At 51.7% G+C, this 16,722-nt stretch overlaps 2 protein-coding genes across 2 annotated transcripts in view; both read right to left on the reverse strand.

The window, feature by feature from the left end:
- Positions 1-6,527: 6,527 nt before the first annotated feature.
- On the reverse strand, positions 6,528-11,197 carry Slc27a3 (solute carrier family 27 member 3). Its single transcript, XM_021195901.2, has 10 exons — positions 10,431-11,197; positions 9,951-10,160; positions 9,602-9,760; positions 8,896-9,020; positions 8,461-8,655; positions 8,271-8,361; positions 7,954-8,152; positions 7,686-7,783; positions 7,445-7,575; positions 6,528-6,835 (listed from the first exon to the last, which is right to left on the reverse strand). Exons 1-10 carry the CDS (start codon positions 11,047-11,049, stop codon positions 6,659-6,661), a joined length of 2,004 nt encoding a protein of 667 aa, XP_021051560.1. The 5' UTR covers positions 11,050-11,197; the 3' UTR covers positions 6,528-6,658.
- A 1,473-nt stretch (positions 11,198-12,670) lies between these two features.
- The window catches only part of Ints3 (integrator complex subunit 3), a 44,893-nt gene continuing 40,841 nt past the window's right edge, over positions 12,671-16,722 (reverse strand). Inside the window, exons 21-29 of the mRNA XM_021195700.2 lie at positions 16,350-16,418; positions 15,610-15,685; positions 15,345-15,458; positions 15,015-15,063; positions 14,416-14,583; positions 14,076-14,176; positions 13,817-13,889; positions 13,498-13,654; positions 12,671-13,391 (exon numbers count right to left, since the gene is read on the reverse strand). Coding sequence (XP_021051359.2) covers positions 13,314-13,391; positions 13,498-13,654; positions 13,817-13,889; positions 14,076-14,176; positions 14,416-14,583; positions 15,015-15,063; positions 15,345-15,458; positions 15,610-15,685; positions 16,350-16,418 — 885 coding nt within the window. The 3' untranslated portion in view covers positions 12,671-13,313. The remainder of the gene's footprint in view (positions 13,392-13,497; positions 13,655-13,816; positions 13,890-14,075; positions 14,177-14,415; positions 14,584-15,014; positions 15,064-15,344; positions 15,459-15,609; positions 15,686-16,349; positions 16,419-16,722) is intronic.

Here is a 16,722-nt window from a genome sequence, read left to right on the forward strand (position 1 = left end):
GAAGGAAGGAAGAAAGAAAGAAAGAAAGAAAGAAAGAAAGAAAGAAAGAAAGAAAGAAAGAAAGAAAGAAAGAAAGAAAGAGAAAAGAAAGGCAGGAGGAAGGAAGAAAGGAAGAAATGAGAGAGAGAGAGAGAGAGAGAAGGAGAGAAAGAAAAGAAAATTTAAAAAAATGTTTATGAATGTTTTGCCTGTACTCCACATATGTGCCTGTTGTTCAGAGACCAGAAGAGGTCATTGGATCCCGTGGAACTAGTGTCATTGATGGTTGTGAGCCACCATGTGTAAACTGAAGTCATTTATTTATTTTATGTATTCACCATTGCTCTCTTCAGAGAGCCCAGAAGAGGGCATCAGACTCCTTTGCAGATGGCTGTGAGTCGCCATGTGGTTGCTGGGAATTGAACTCAGGACCTCTGGAAGAGCAGTTGGTGCTCTTAGCCACTGAGCCACCTCTCCAGCCCTGGAATTCTTCCATACCAGAGCCAGGGAGATTGTTCAGGCAGTTTAATGCCACACAAGCATGAGTACCTGGGCCAAAGCCAAGCACTGTGTGTACCTATAACCCCAGAGTCAGAGGCAGGAGGATACCCTGGGCTCATTGGCCAACGAGTACAGCTGAATATGTGCGCTGCAGGTTCAATGAGAGACCCTGCTTTCAAAAAAGGAAAAGTGGAGGAAGATTGAGGAGGACATCTTGTGTTGATCCCTAGCTTCCACATACGTGTGCGCACACAGACACATTCAGACTGACAGACATTCACACACAAGAACACACACAGACATGTCCACTAACACACAAGAACACACACATGTGCACACACTCAAAAGAACACAATGTGCATACACACACACACACACACACACACACACTCACTCACAAGAACTTTCCAAATGGAAAAAGACAGGAAAGAATGGTCTCTAATCAACTAGGACAGTGGGACAGCAGTCTGGTGGATCTTGGAGCTCACACAGAAGGGACAAAGACTTCATTCTTTCAGTAGCTGCTGTCCTGTCTTTGCTGTCCCGCTTTAGTTTCACTCTCAGAAAGACACCCTTAAAACACTCAGTGTTTCCAGTGCATTCGCTAATCTTGCTGATGGTCAACCTGCTGGATGGTAGACCAACAGGAAGGAGCCTTGTGTTCTTTACTGCCCCTAGTTTTGCTGCCGTACATATTTCCCAGACCTGGGAATCAACCCTTCTCCAAGGAGCTGTCTTATGCGTTCTCAAAGCCATCTGATTGTCCTTCACTTGTTAGCTTTTTTAGTGATAATTTATGGAGACACACCACCATCACTACTGCACACACTTGCTAGGGTCTCACATACTAAGCAAGAGATTTTCTTTTTCTTTTTGAAGTGTATGTTTACATGTTTGTTCACCAGGTAGCCTAGTGCCACATAGATCAGAAGAGGGCATTGGATCCGATGGAACTAGAGGTATAGATGGTTTGGGGTGTGTGTGTGTGTGTGTGTGTGTGTGTGCGCACAGTGCACCTCTGCAGAGAACAGAGACACCTCAAGTGTTGTAACGTGTATGTGTGTGTGTGTGTGTGTGAGTGTGTGCACAGTGCACCTCTGCAGAGAACAGAGACACCTCAAATGCTGTAATGTGTGTGTGTGTGCACAGTGCACCTCTGCAGAGAACAGAGAAACCTCAAATGCTGTAACTCGTTTCCCTGGTTACTTTGTTACCTTTATTTGTTTTCCCATAGGCTTTCCCTATGTAGAGCAGTATAGCTTCCAACTCACAAAGATCTGCCTACCTGCTTCCCTAGTTCTGGGGCTAAAGCTGTGGATCACCCCATCCCACCTTGTATTGTTTTTGAAATCAAGTCTCTCAGGTCTGTTTCTTTCTTCCTCCCAGTGATGAGATTACAGGGCATTCTGCTTCCTTGCTTTCTTTTTGTTTCTCTCTTTCCCTTTTTTCCAAGACAGGGTTTCTCTGTGTAGCCCTGGCTGTCCTGGAACTCACTCTGTAGACCAGGCTGGGCTTGAACTCAGAAATCCCCCTGCCGCTGCCTCCCAAGTGCTGGGATTACAGGCATGCACCACCACTGCCTGACTCTTATTTCCTTTTTTATTGTGATAAACACTTTTTTTTTAAAGTCACATTTTTCTTAAATTGTTTTTTTGAGACTGTGTGTCTGTGTAGTCTTGACTGACCTAGAACTTATTATGTAAATCAGGCTGGCCTCAAACTCAAGAGATCTGCCTGCCTTTGCCTCCCAAGTGCTGTGTGCCACCATTGCTGGGCCTCAGTTGAAATTTGAAACACTTGTGCTTTAAAGTATTTCCCAGACTGGAGAGATGATGGGTCAGATGATGGGTGGTTAAGAGCAGTGATTGCTCTTCCAGAGGATCCAGGTTCAATTTTCACCATCCACATGGCTTACAACTGTCTGTAATTCCAGTCACAGGTGATCTGATGACACCACAGGCACCAGGTATGCATATGGTGCACATACATGTAGGCAAAACACACAAGAAGATAAATAAAATAATAAACACCAGATATTTATGGTTAAAGGGGGGGAGAGGTGGGCATTTCCAGAAGCTAGGCATGGTGGCTCCCATTTTTAGTCTCAGCACTCAGGAGGCAGAGGCAGGAAGATCTCTGTGGGTTCGAGGCCAGCCTGGTCTATAGAGGAAAGTTTCAGGAGAACCAGAGAAACCCTGTCTATAAAATAAACAAACAAACAGACACACACACACACACATACATATATATTCATCTATAAAGTGGAATGAAACACGAAAACACCGATCTAAAATATGCTAAGTGAAAAAAGTCATATAAAAGACCACATGCCATATGCTTTCATATCAAATGTCTAAGCTGGGTGTGCTAGTTGATGCCAGCCAGCTTGGGCTACACAGTCACTTCCTGAGCGAGGTTTTCCTGTTAGCAACTAACTAATTAAAACAAACACAAGTATCTAGAATACAGGAATCTACAGATAGGCTATGTCCCGGACCTTCCAACCACGGCATCTGGAGTGGCTTAGGACAGATGTGCCAAAGCGTCCATGGAGCTGGGGACAGCGCTCAGTGAACACCTGTGTACATTCCTGAGGCCTGAGGTCCCAGCTCACTCCCACAAGGAAAGGCTGCTTCTGCCTCCTTAGCCCCTGAAGACCCCTGGAGGAGAGGCCAGGCACTTGGGTCCTGCCCTCCATTCGTCTTTCAATTTGGGGGTCAGCTAATGTAGGGGAGGCCGCACAGAGTCAGGTGAGTAACCTGTCGGATCAAACGTGGGCAAAATGACTCCTCCAGTCTTTCTTGAGCTGCCTGCTGCCTGCGCTTGGGCAGTGATCCTAGCCTTGAGCTGGGCAGATCAGACTAGGAGACTCCTGGCAGTCACTCCAGGGTGACTGAAATCTTCCAGGCAGAGGAGGTAGTGGTGGGGGAAGGGTGGGGGGGCGGGATGGGGGGGAGGCCCCGGAGCTAGGAAAATGTCAAGGCTACTTCCAAACAGTGAAGCTCTGCAGGCCCTGAAGTCTTAGTCCCGTGTATTGCACAAGCATTAGCAATTTATAGAGATGATGGTAGCTGTGTCTTTGGAGACATTGAAAACTGAATTCCCAGAATTTACACTTTTCATTTTTCTCAATCATCTAAAAATATAACCCACCCCACCCTAAACCTGCATTCTGTACAAAAAAACAAAAAAACAAAACAAAAGAAAAAAAAAAGAACACATAGTGTTCAGATTTCTGTCTTGAGATGTGGTGCCCCTCTGGTTGTTCTGTGTATCAAGGACACATGGCCTTAAGTCCCCCCCCCCAAGGACTTCCTAGATCTGGGAGGCTGGAGATGGCTCAGGTGACAGAGTTGTCGGTTGCCTCCATGAATGACTCTAATTCGATCTCCAAGACCTTTATGGTGACCCATATGTTAGGGGAAGGAAATGGACCCCAGCAAGTTGTCCTTTGACCTCTATATTCACTGTGGCTTTGCCCCTCCCTCGGTAAATAATTAAAAAAAAAAAAAAAAGATGGCATGTGAAACATTGTAATTCTGTCTTTGCACTGTTGCTTCTCAGAGTGGCAGACCATCTTCTGAAGAAATGACACCAGCCAGCAAATTTTGCAACTATGTCATAATCCTACTTAATTTTGTTTCATTGTATTTATATGAAAACCTAATTCTTTCAAATTTTATTTTTAGTTTCAATTGTGGTAAATAGAAAATTATTTTGAGTTAAGGTGGCCCGAGGCAGAGAGATCCAAGGACAGCCTGGACTACACAATCCGTTTAAGGTCAACAGCTACAGAGACAGCCTCTCTTACAGGGAAAGCCTCCCACTGAAAAGAAGAAGGCTGCGTGCAAGCTTAGCTGCAGCCTCTGAAAGAGCCCTGAGCAATAGCTGGTCCCAAGACTGGGACAGAGTCCACCCTGGGTCAGCCTTCTGTACTAGAGTCCCTCTCACCCAGTCTGTGGTTAAGTGCAGGCATCCTGGGTTCCACAGCTAATGTTCTACTCAAGTATGAGGTCAGCATTTAGGCCAGCCCTGTTCAGTAGAAATGTGTGAGCCACAATGAGAAAAACAGGAGACACACTGAGTAATGATTTGGCAGAGTGTGTGTGTGTGTGTGTGTATGTGTTTAAGGGGTGGGGAAGAGCACACATGAGCCACCATGTTATTCTAAATGTTCTGGTGATCCATGTAACTAAAGTAGCAATGGTTTTTTTGTTTTGTTTTTGTTTTTGTTTTTGTTTTTGTTTCCCAAGACAGGGTTTCTCTGTGTAGCTCTGGCTGTCCTGGAACTCACTTTGTAGACTAGGCTGGCCTCGAACTCAGAAATCCGCCTGCCTCTGCCTCCCAAGTGCTGGGATTACAGGCGTGCGCCACCACGCCCGGGTAAGTAGCAATGTTTTAACAAGCCATGTTAATAAATAATTATTTATTATTTATTTTGTTCTTTCAAAACAAAGTTTCTTTGTGTAGCTTTGGCTGTCCTGGAACTCACTCTGTAGACCAGGCTGGCCTCGAACTCATGGAGATCTGCCTGCTTCTGCCTGGAATTAAAGTTGTGTGATTCCGCTTTTGACTAACCATACTTTGATCTCCCTCTCATGTGGCTAGCAGCTATCCTAGCGGACAGTGCAAGTTTGGGTCACAAGGCAGGAGGCACCCACTTAGCTTGGGTCTGGAAGAGCTGTCAAAGAGGAACTGCTGTTAGCCATTTGGCACATCTGCCTACCCACCCCACCCAGGCTTATCTCATCATAGTACTCTTCCTGGGGCAGATTGGAGAAGTGAGCACTGAGCCAAATTACTAATGAATCAGTCTGTGTGCAGACGGCCTTCGTCTTAGTTAGCACGGGCTCTCTGTTCACTGAGGCTGAACGAAGCCTGCTGGTGCACATGGGGTGGTCAGCAGGCTTTGGATCAGGAGGGCTGGCCGTAGGGTTCCAAGCTTTAGAGGTGGGGCACGCTTCTTTCCTTTACAAAAATAACTTGATAGCCCTGCCTATTTATTTTAAAGATTTATGTGTGTGTGCCATCATGGGCAGAAAGAAGGCCAGCAGTGGGTGCTGCCTCTCCTGGAACTGGACTTAAAGGTGGTTGTGAACAGCCTGAGGCCGGCTGAAGGTGCTAAGAACTAACTCTCCTCAACAAGCCCATCAAGCCCTCTTAGCCACTGAGTCCTCTCCTGCCTGTCGGGTTTGCACTCATGTTGGGGAGAGGTGTAAAAGGGGGAAAGAAAGCAAAAAGAGCCAGGCAGTGGTGGTGCACGCCTTTAATCCCAGCACTCGGGAGACAGAGGCAGGTGGATTTCTGAGTTTGAGGCTAGCCTGGTCTACAGTGTGAGTTCCAGGACAGCTAGGGCTACACAGAGAAACCCTGTCTCATAAAAAAAAAAAAAAAAAAAAAAAAAAAAGCAAACAGAAATGTGGCAGAATGTTGTACTCAACCATGGCTCAAAACAGAAGCACTTTTTCTCCTGAAAGATAGGAGCTCATCACTTAACTTTTGCAGATGGTGAACTTTCTAGATTCTTCTTTCAGGAGGCAAAGAGAGACCTCTCTTTCTCTCTGCCCTGCCCCCATTACTGCACCCCTGCATGGTCTCACAGCCCTACCCTAAGGGACTGTGGAAGTCTACTTCTCCGCCTCTTGATGTCTATGCTTGCCCAGGATTCTTGAGGACTCCCTTCCCCGTCTCTGACTGCCTTTTGTAGATCACTGAATTTCCTTCTTCACCCCCTCCCTGAGTTTGTTCTACAAGGCTGAGACTCCCCAGGACCAGCTACACACAAGGCTGTGGTGAAGTGTGGGCAGGCAACCAGGGGCGGTGTTTCTGAATGCCTGTATCTGCTTCTGCCACAGGAATTGATCCTTTAGGATCCGACAGCTCCAGAGACAGCAGTGTAAATACAGAAGACATAAACATCAACCAGCAGGGCTTCTCCGGGACCAACCAGGGTCAGATGTGGTTATCAGAAAGGCTCAGCCACAGCTCAGGGTCACAGAAGGTCAGGGCAGGAATGTGGAACATGTGCAAGCAGCCCCACAGACACTGAAGATGGGCCAGATAAGCTCCAGCTGTTTATTACAAAATAATGACTCCATATACAAAAGATACCTGAGCCCACCCCCCCAGCCACCATGGTGGCCTGTACCCCATGAGCCCCTCCCTCAAGTGGAAGGTCTTAGATTCGGAGGTCTCCAGACAGGAGAGCGCTGTACCGGGCAGGTGTGAGGGGCAGGTAGGCCCCTATATCTTGGTCCAGAACATAGAGTGGGTCAGAGAGTGCACTGGGGTCAAAGCCCTCATTTGCCATCCTAACCTTCTGTTGTTTGAAGGTCTCAGTAGTGGCCAAAGATTCCTGGGGAGAGAAGGGTGTTTTCAGAGTTGGAGGAAATGTAGTTTGTCCACTCAGTTCAGGTGAGTTTCCTGAGCTCTGCTTAGGGGCAGGTATGGGGGAAGGGGACATTATATAGAATTAAAGGGGAGGGTATAAGAAGGAAGATCAGTGAGCGGAGCAACAGCTGCTGTCTCTGGGGTGGGGGTAGGGGTAGGGTGGGGAGGACTTGCCTTGAAAGTGTGCAGACCCGGATTCAACCACCTCAACCTGGGAAAAATGCTGGGAGAAGGTGGGGACGGGAGCATCTCTAGGATTCACTGGCCAGCCAGTCTAGCTTAGCTGGTGAGCCTGTCTCACAGGGGCAGCTGGTGAGCCAGTCTAGCTTAGCTGGTGAGCCTGTCTCACAGGGGGCAGCTGGTGTTTCTGAGGATGACGCCCAGGGTTGTCCTCTGGCCTCCGTTTTCACATGCACACATGTGGGCATACATACATACAAGATAAAAGGGGGAGAGTTGAGGAGCACGTGCCTATCAGGGAAGCACCCTTTCTCTTCACGGAGAGTCCTTTGTGGGGATCCATGGTGGAGTTTAAGAACTGCTAACAGTTGCAGATTCACAAATGAAGGGTTACCTGGAGCCTGAGGAACCGAGGTCGGGCATATGGTGGCAAGTTCTCAGAAACGTGACTGTAGAGCTGCACCAGGTTCAGAGCCTGCGGGGGCCGCAGAGCCAAGGCCGCCATGCCTGCCCTGCCTTCGTGCCCTGGTGGGTGTGGAGACACATAAGTCCTTCTGTTCCATAGTAGTGTCCAAACACTACTATGTGGGTGGGGTAGGATGCTGGGTAACTCTCTGCCTTTCATGTCTAAGCACCTGGCACCGTGACACCGTAGATGTTCACCTCCTGAAGGAAGTCCAGGGTCTCCAAGACCTCGGCCACTTCAGTTGTGGCCACATTCTCTCCCTTCCACCTGTTGGCAGAGTAGGGAGAAACTGAGGCATTATGGGAGTTTTGCTGAGGAGATAAAGAAGTTAGGGGATAATATTGCCGATGAGGTCTGAGAAAGTTGGATGGGGTTGGACATGAGATGTGTCACCGAGTTTGAAAGTCTGAGAAGATTGGAAAGTGACAGAGAGATACCTGAAGGTGTCTCCAGTCCGATCGTGGAAGTGAAGAAAGCCTTGCTCATCACAGACCAAGAGGTCCCCAGTATTGAAGAAAACGTCCCCAGGCCAGAAGACATCCTTCAGCAACTTGTCCTTGGCCAGCTCCGGAGCCCCAGCATAGCCCAGGAATGGGGACTGCTGGCTCACTGGGGCCACCAGTAAGCCTGGCTCACCTGGAAGAATTCCTGGGGTCAGGAGTGGGTCACTCGCCCGAACCCCTAGGCTCCACTCCCACCTCAGTTGCCAAGTTCAACCTTGTCTGCCAGCTTTGCCCGCCATCCAAGTACAAACCTGGAGATGTGGCCATGCAGTGCCCCTGGGCATTCCGAATAGGCTCCCCTGTCATGACATCATATCGAATCAAGGAGAAGGGGAAGATGTGCTGGGAGGGAGAGCCACACTGTGTTGTTAGCCCCCGGAGCCCCTGTTCTCGCCATCCCCCTTCTGCTCCGGAGGCCCTCCTGTCCACTCTGTCCCTCACCTTGTAAAGCCAGGAAGCTCGCCCCACTGCGCCCTGCCGTCCCGTGTAGTTGAACGTAGCTACATTGCCCTCTGTCATGCCATACGTCTCCAGTATCTGCAGAGGTCCAAAGCGCCGCACGAAACGCTCCCAGGTGTCTGGGCGCAAGCCACTGCCCACTGCCAAGCGCACCTTATGGTCACACTCTGCCTTGCTCTGAGAAGGTGGAGAGAGGCAAGGGCTCCAGCACCAAGCTTCCAGATCCCCAGAGTGAAGCCCTGTTCCTTATCCTCCAGAACCTCCTCCCACTGGGCCGCCTGTCGGCCTCCGTAGATGTAGGGGGCTCTGGCTCGCGGCCAGAGGCCAGGTTTTTCTCCTGGTTTCCTCTCTCCGACTTCCAGGTGACAGACAGTCTCGGTGTCTCCTGTTGTCTGGCCTGCTCTGTAGCCTACTCACCGGGGGCTGGTTGACGAGGTATCGGCACAACTCCCCAATGTACTGGAACACTGTCACCCTGTGCTTCTGGCAATCCTCCCAGAACTGGCTAGCTGAGAACTTGGGTTTCAGCACCACGGTAGCCCCTGCCCGGAAACAGGAGAGCAGGGAGGGTGAAGAGAAGACTCTAGCCAACACTGCTCACTACAGACACCCGCTGGAGTCATGTCTTTAGCAGGCTGTAGTGGCCAACTCCTTCCCTACTCCTGTTCGGTGAGGCTAATATTCCTTTCTGGGTTGACAACCTTTTTCTTTTGTTCCCTCTGACGCCTAGAGACTGAACTGTGTAGCCTCCACAGTGGCTCAGAATTGTGTGGCGTTTCCCACTGCACCAGGAATTTTTACAGGAGGGAATGCCTCCCTCTATCTAGGGCTCGGGACGACTCCCTGGCAAGGCAGGCATAGATTCAGCACTTCAGCACTTGCTAGAGCAGTGGTTCAGTGGCTCTGAACCTGTGGGTTGCAACTCTCTCGGGTCCCATACCATATGCCTACATAACAGTACTAAAATTGCAGTTATAAAGCAGCAACGGAATAATTTGTGGTTGGGGGGGTCACCACACCCTGAGGAAGTGTGACATAGGGTTGTGGTATCAGGAAGGCTGAGAGCCACTGTGCTAGAGGGAATATGTGAGAGACTGAATAATGCCCAAGGAGAGAGACTAACCAATGCCCAAGCAGCCCACAATGCCCAGCAGGGAGCCAGACATGTGGTACAGTGGGAGTGCAAGGTAGATCACATCCTCCTGGTGGACTCCACACAGCTGGTAGAATCCCTGGCATTGTAGAACCTTCAGATGACTGATTCGAGCAGCCTTGGGCAGGCCTGAAGGGTGGCAAGAGGGGCACAGTCAGGGAAAGGGTCTGAGCTGTGTCCTGGAAAAATAGGTATTTTGGGAACTGGAAGGAGAGAAGCTGAGCCTGAGATGGTGTCCAGGGTGATCTGAAAGTGACAGGCGCCCAGACCTTGCCACCCTCTGCCTCAGTGTCTGAGAAGTATTGTATCCAGCCCTCACCAGTAGTGCCTGAGGTGAAGATGTACAGGCAGGTGTCCATTATGTTCTGGGGGGCAGAGAGGTACCCCGGCACTGGCTCATCCACTTGGTCTGCTGCCTCCGACAGCAAATTGCTGATTCCAGCTAGATTAGTTTCAGGGCCCGTCGTCCATAGGTGGAGCCCCATGGCTCTCACAGCCGGCAGGTCAGGCTCCAGGGACTCCAGGAACTCTACAAGGGTAGGCAAACCCAGCTTCGAGGTTCTCCAGCTACTCTAAAGCATCCCATCACCTGGTTGGTTGGCACTGTCCTTGTGCAATGCTCTAGGGTGAGGGTGGCACTGGGGGGATCCCACGTCTTGCCTGGGACCTGTGATCCGACGGCTTAAGAATTCTTTGGGTTTAGCACATCCCTCCCCAAACCCAGGGACTCCTTCCCACTCACTCCTGCACCTCGGGTCTAGGGAGCAGCAGACGCGCCCTCTCTGGCTCGCAGCCTTACCTGTGGCCAGCACGAGCGCGCTCGCACCGCAGCTGCGGAGGCAGTGCAGCAGGGGCCCTCGGCGTAAAGCGGTGGGCACGAAGGCTGTGCGCAGGCCAGCTTTGGCCAGTCCGAACCAAATCCATAGGAAATCCGGGCCCGCTGGGAGGAGCAGCGCCACAGTCGCCCCGGGTGCCAGAGGGGGCGCGGTCGTCCCTCCAGCAGCCGCGTCTCCAGCCGCGGGCGCCACGCGTGCGCCTTCCTCAGTGCTGTCCCTGCCCGAGCCTCGGCGGCCCCCGGTCCAGCCCCGTGCGCGCAGGAAGGCGCGAGCAATCCGGTTGCTCTCGCGCTCCGCCTCTGCGTAGCTGAAGCGCTGCGCGCCGTGCACGAGGAAGGTGTGTGTCGGCTGCTCCCGGGCCAGGTACGCGAGCCGCCAAGCCAGACTGCACCCGCCCTCGGGGCTCTCCGGGTCGGCGGCCGCTGCGGCCAGCGCGCGTGCTCGAAGGGCCCTTTTGCAGCGGAGGGCGCGAACTGTGAAGGCCAGGTCGGCCGGCAGCCAGCGCAGCTGAAGCCAGAGGTCTGGCTTCAGTAGCAGAGGCAGCAGCAGGAGTAGGGGCAGCAGCAGCAGGAGGGCCGCCATGGTGCCCTCTTCCTCTAGTCAGTCCCAGCAGCTCACACACACTCCAGGTGGTCCTTCCTGAGACACTGAGCTCGCTTTGGTCCGGCTCGGAAAACCCTTCTTCCCGGGAACGTGGCGCGCGTGCGCCGACACCCGCCCTCCCCACCCAGCTTCTGCGGTGTGGCGCGGGAGCCAGGAGTGCGAGTCGGGGGCGGCCCAGCCCTCCCCACATCCCAGGCCCCGCCCTAGGCGCACAGGCTCCAGAATTTGACTGCTGGTGGCCAGCGGTCTGTCGGGTCCGAAGAGGTGCCAACCCTCCAACCCCACAGATGTGCATTTTCAGGGCCACCTAAGCTATTGGCTGGCTTAGTCCTGGTCCAGGAGCCATTCAATCCTTTGATTGTTCTTTGTCACCCATGATGGGATGGTACCACTGCTCTCTTCCCAAGGAGACTGAAGAATCTGGCCTCTGGCCAGGTCGGGTCTGCAAGTCTGGGCAAGCCAGCCAGATCCAAGTGCTGCCTCCAGCTACCAGCAGCAATAGCAACTCCCCAGGGATGGGTGGGGGAGCCTGAGAATTAAGTACGGGAAAGGTGGAGGCCAATCTGCCAGATTTGTGGAGGGAGGCCCTTCATTTTAGGAAGGATACAATAATTGGGACCAGCCAGCAAATGCTTCCCATCCTGGTTTTAATAGGTACAGTGGAAACTGGGGATGGGAAGAGGAAGAAAAGAGGCCTCTTGGTGGTTTAGAGTTTCAAAAGTAGTGGCTTTAAAAGAGCATGGATTCTCAGAAGAGGAAAATGTCCAGGCTCAATCAGTGGAGTGTGTGCACTAAACCTAGCCTTTATATCTCTTCTCAGCAAGGCATCACATGTCCCTGGACAGGGAAGTTAAAAGCATAGTCTGGGACTATTCTCTGCTGCTATGGGGACAGTAAGCAGCTAGACTGGAAGGGCATCTCCTGCCCTGGTATTTGAACTTTTATCCTCTCTCCTTCAAAACTCAGCGTACAGCACCCTTCCCTGCCAAAACCCTTGGAAACAGTGCACTTAATAAAGTGAAGGGCAAATACTAGCTTTTGGATGATACGGAGGTTTTAGGTGTGTGGATTATGTGCACATTTGTGAGTGCACTTGTGTATTCATGGGGTGGAGGCCCAAGGTAGAAGTCAGGAATCCTAGATCACTCTCCATCTCATTCAGTGAGGTGGGGTCTCTCAGCTGAACCCTGAGCTCACTGATACTAGTATAGCTAGCCTGCCATCTGACTCCAGGGACCCAGTCTCTGTCTTCTGAGCTCTGGGATCACAGGCAAGCCACCACAGAACTCTGGTCCTGCTTGTGTGGCAAGTGCTTTATCTACTAAGTGGCTCCTCCCCTCCCCTCCCCACCCCCACATCCTAAAGATGAAGTTCCTGAGAAGCAATGGGTAAGGCCAGCCTACAGGGAGACAGTGCCAGCATCAGCTTCTAAGTGGAAAGGTCAGGTGTCTGACTCACTCTAGTGGGAAGGAAGGATCTAGATCAAAGCCAAGTCCCTCCTGGAGACATTGTGTAGGGGGACAGGGGTACAAGTACAAACATCAAATTAAACAGAGGCACCTATATACACAGGATGAACAGAGATGTCAACTCAGGCACAAAAGATGTTCTGGCTTGTTTCATTATCACTTAAAAACAATTTAAAACTCGATTATCTTTGCCAAAAGAAAAAGCAAAAACAGAACCACAGAAAATCAGGCCATCTGACAGTTCTGAGGAACTTGACTTGCCTCGGGACGCCCCTGGGCTCTAGCGCAGCTTGAAGTGCCAATGCCGGGCCAACGCAAGCATCCCAGGTGCAGCAGGAGCCTCTCACGCTGCCATCGGGTTCTTTGCTGAAGGCTGTGGCATTTGCCCAGATGGGCACCGCCCACACCAGGTCAGATGCCCACTTCACACTGGTGTAATGAATGACCACCGTCCACAGACTACAAATGCAGACTGATGGGAAGCAGAGAGGAATGCCCACTCACACAGCATCTGCTGTCACCCCAGCTCCTCTGCCCAGCAGCCTCCTGATCACTCCTTTCTCTGTCCAAATGGCTCTTCGGAGACTTGGGGAGGAGCCAGGGGCAAAGGGTTTCCACCATGATCTGCTTCTGCACAGCCTCTGGCTGCTGTGAGAACCTACCAGTGGGAGCAGCAGTGGAGAGGGGGTGAAAAGAGCTGGAGGCCCTGGGATGAGAGGAGGGGTGGGGCTGCATGGACCTTTCTCAGGCTGGGGCAGGGTGGGGATCCAGGCCTCAGTCACTGTCAGAACCCACAGCAGAGGAGCCTTTTCGTTTTCGTTTGGTGGGCTTAGGTTTTGTATCTTCTTCCTCCTGGAAGAAATGAGGGGAGCAGAAGGCCTTCACTAACCTGGGCAGCAGCTGACCGCACCCCACCCGCACCCATTACTTTCTCCTGTGCACTGGCTGAGAGCCTTACCGAGGCACTGCTGGAGCCCGATTCCTCTTCAGCATTGGGGGGCTGGGTAGCATTCTTTCGACTTCGAGGGCTGGACAGAGCTGCCTTCCGCCGGCTCTTGGGTGGCTTAGTGGAAGAGTCCTCATATTCCTCCGCCAGGGAGAAGAGGTCACTGAACCTAAGAGATAGGACGGGCTTTCTGAGACAGGTATCCTGCCCAGGCCCCTTCCACCTCAGCACCTAAGCCGAGTCTGTTTCTCAACCCCAGGGTCTTGCTGGTCATTAAGTTATGTCCCCAGCAGACTCTTTTCCCCAAGGCCCAAAGTAGAAGGAACCTCACTTCATCTTGTGAGCTTCGTCACAGCTTGCCTGGACATGCTGCAGCGCCTGGAGGATTGGTGTCTGGCTAAAAACTATGGAAGGAAAGCACAGTTAATGTCAGGAAGATTATACATAGCACAGAAAGTTATTTCTTCTATGGGTTTGAGCAGTGGTCCTGGTATGTCATCCCTGCCCCAGCTGGCTACAGGAGATCTGAAAGCAGGGCAGCACCTCCCCCAAACTGCCAAGAGGAAGGGGCGGGAAGAAAGGCAGCATACAGTTCTGCTTGGTGTTGGCTAGGTTGAGCCTGAGGTTGTCCAAATGTTCCAGGATCTGTTCCAGGGTCAGCTGGGCCAGCTTGCTGCTAGAGCTTCTTAGGCTGCATGAGAAGGCAGAGAGTCAAATACTGTCCACTCCTCCAGCGTCCCTCCTTAGGTCAGAGACAGTCCTAAGTGGCACAGTGCTGGTGAGGACTCAAGAGGGTATTCAGCTGTGGGACTCAGGGCTGGGGGTCCTGCATGTCCCATGTCTTCAGACTATCGGATGTCACCCACAAACCAATCTTGTATAGGACTGGCGAGCCAGCATCCCTGGGCAGCAGTCACCGCGGCGGCCCACCTCTGCCTCTTGCGGGGCAGGCTGTTGTTCTTGATGAGCAGGGCCTTGATGTGCTCTGCCAGCAGCTCGTCATGCTTCATGCACCAGTGCCTCAGGATGCTGGTGGTGAACTGGTCATCAGGATGGCAGGGCCTGCTTAGCACCATCTTCACCATCTCCTCACTCGGCCTAGGAATCAGAGCATGCTGGGTCCGTGCACACATGGATGGCTTACCTTGGGAATGGCTAGTGTCACTTACTGATTTCCCGAACCCCTGCCTCTTGGCCCTGGTGGTTTCCTGCTCTCTCATCCCTTTCCCCTTCTCTTTGGGCCAAGATATGCCTGGTTCCATTCTCTGTAGAAGCCAGAGAAGTGAGATGCCTGCACTTCTGTGGTGGTAGGTGCAATGCTACAGTCCCCACAAGGTCCTCCCCAACGTCTCACTTTCTCTAGGGTCTTAGTAGCTGGCTCTTCTGTCAAGGTGATGAAGGCAGCTGTGGTCCCTTGCCCCGTCCCCACTTCCCCCCTCTGAGGGTAGAGAAGGCAGACAGCCATGGCCATGGAAGGAAGCATGGCCACATGAGCATGGCCCAAGTGCCTCAACATCTGGTGGACTCACTTCTCTCTTCGGAGCTGAAGCAGGAGACAGGACAGGGCCTCTGGGTGCTCTGTGGGGGAGGAGAGACGTGTTAGGGGAACGTATCATTTCAGGAGGGAAAGGTACCTCTTCTACCTCTCCAGCCACCAGCCACCGGAAAAGAACAGTCTTGACCAAGAACCAGGAAGAAGTTACCGCCTCACTCAGTCTTCAGCTGCTAGGCTGTGCGGAGGAGGCCTGTAGGGCTGTCACCAGAGCACAGTACGCCTAGGCTGTGAGGGGGGACTCTGGGTTATCTCAGAGCCTGAAGGCCTCATCTTCTCTCCTCCCACAGGCCATGGTCCTACTCACCCTTGTATTTGAGGTGCTGGAGAATAGGGATAATGGTCTCCAAGGGGATGTTGTGGGCCAGGAAGAGCTGCCAGGCACAGTACTGCTCAAACGTTTCCCAGTCTAGGCTCTGAACTGAAAAGAGAGGGAAGAAACCCTGCTGCCTGCCTGCCTGTCCACCTGCCCGCTTCTCCACTTCCTACCCCCACAGCTCCTTTCTTGTCACTGCTAAACACAGTTGGTGTCCCTTTCCTCTCCCAGGTTCCTGGAAGACCTAGTAACTTACTGAGTATGTTGAGGACTGAGTCCTTCCGAAACATGACCAGGTTCCCCATCATCACATGGCAGACCAGCTCCTGGAGCTAGGCAGAAGGAAACATCAGACCCATTAGCTCTAAGAGAGGCCAAAGGGCAAGAGGGTAAGGCACGACACAAGATTCTGAAGGGTGAAGGGTCAGGTACAACAGCAATAGGCTTGGAGGGGAACAGGCCTGTTAAGGAAAAAAACTACCCACACCCGGATGTCAATGCTGAGTCCTTCTCTGATTGGGACTGAGTGGCCATGAGTAGAAATCAGACCCACCCCATTCTGATATGGACTTATGCAAAGCTACAATCTGTAGGGGTTCTGTGTATGCGAAAGGTTAAGTAGAAATGGCCCAAACATTTTTATTATGAACTGGAGAAGACCAGGGTAAGAGCAACACACATGACTAAGCATACACACACACACACACACACACACACACACACACACACACACCTGCCCACCCTTAGTTTTCCCTACACAAACAGGAACTTCCAGAGAACATGGAGAAATATCAGGGAGGACAGGCTTGATCCCAGCCTCTTGAGCTCTGCTCGCTCTTCCTAGCCCTAATGGAGTAAATGGCACCCACATGTAATGGGAGGCGGAGTGCCTGAGGAATGTGGGCTTTCATGTACAGGCCTAGAGAGAACACAGACCCTTATTTCCCAAGTCCTGCCCTCCAGGCTTTATTGGAAATGTCAAGGCTCAATGTTTACCTGTGCAGAGTCGATCACAGCCACAATCATGTTCAGCAGCTCCCCACTCCTCAAGGTTTCATCTGGAAACTGGAGAGCAAGAGAAGGGGCAGGAAGGTGGGCTGGACCCATGGCTTTCATCTAGCCTGCCCCACTCTTTATCACAAACTAGGGTTCTGGTCCTGCACTGAACCAAACAGCTACAAATCTGGGAATCTGTGCCTTGTAAACCCCAGATTTTAGTATCTGTGTATGTCCATCATGAATAGACTGTGTTTGAAAAGAGGAATGGTGTGTGTGTGTGTGTGTGTGTGTTGGGGGAGTGTGTGTGTGTGTGTGTGTGTGTGTTGGGGGGAGTGTGTGTGTGTGTGTGTGTGTGTGTGTATGTGTGTGT

This window comes from Mus pahari, chromosome 4 (genome assembly GCF_900095145.1).
Source record: "Mus pahari chromosome 4, PAHARI_EIJ_v1.1, whole genome shotgun sequence".
Lineage (NCBI taxonomy): Eukaryota > Metazoa > Chordata > Mammalia > Rodentia > Muridae > Mus > Mus pahari.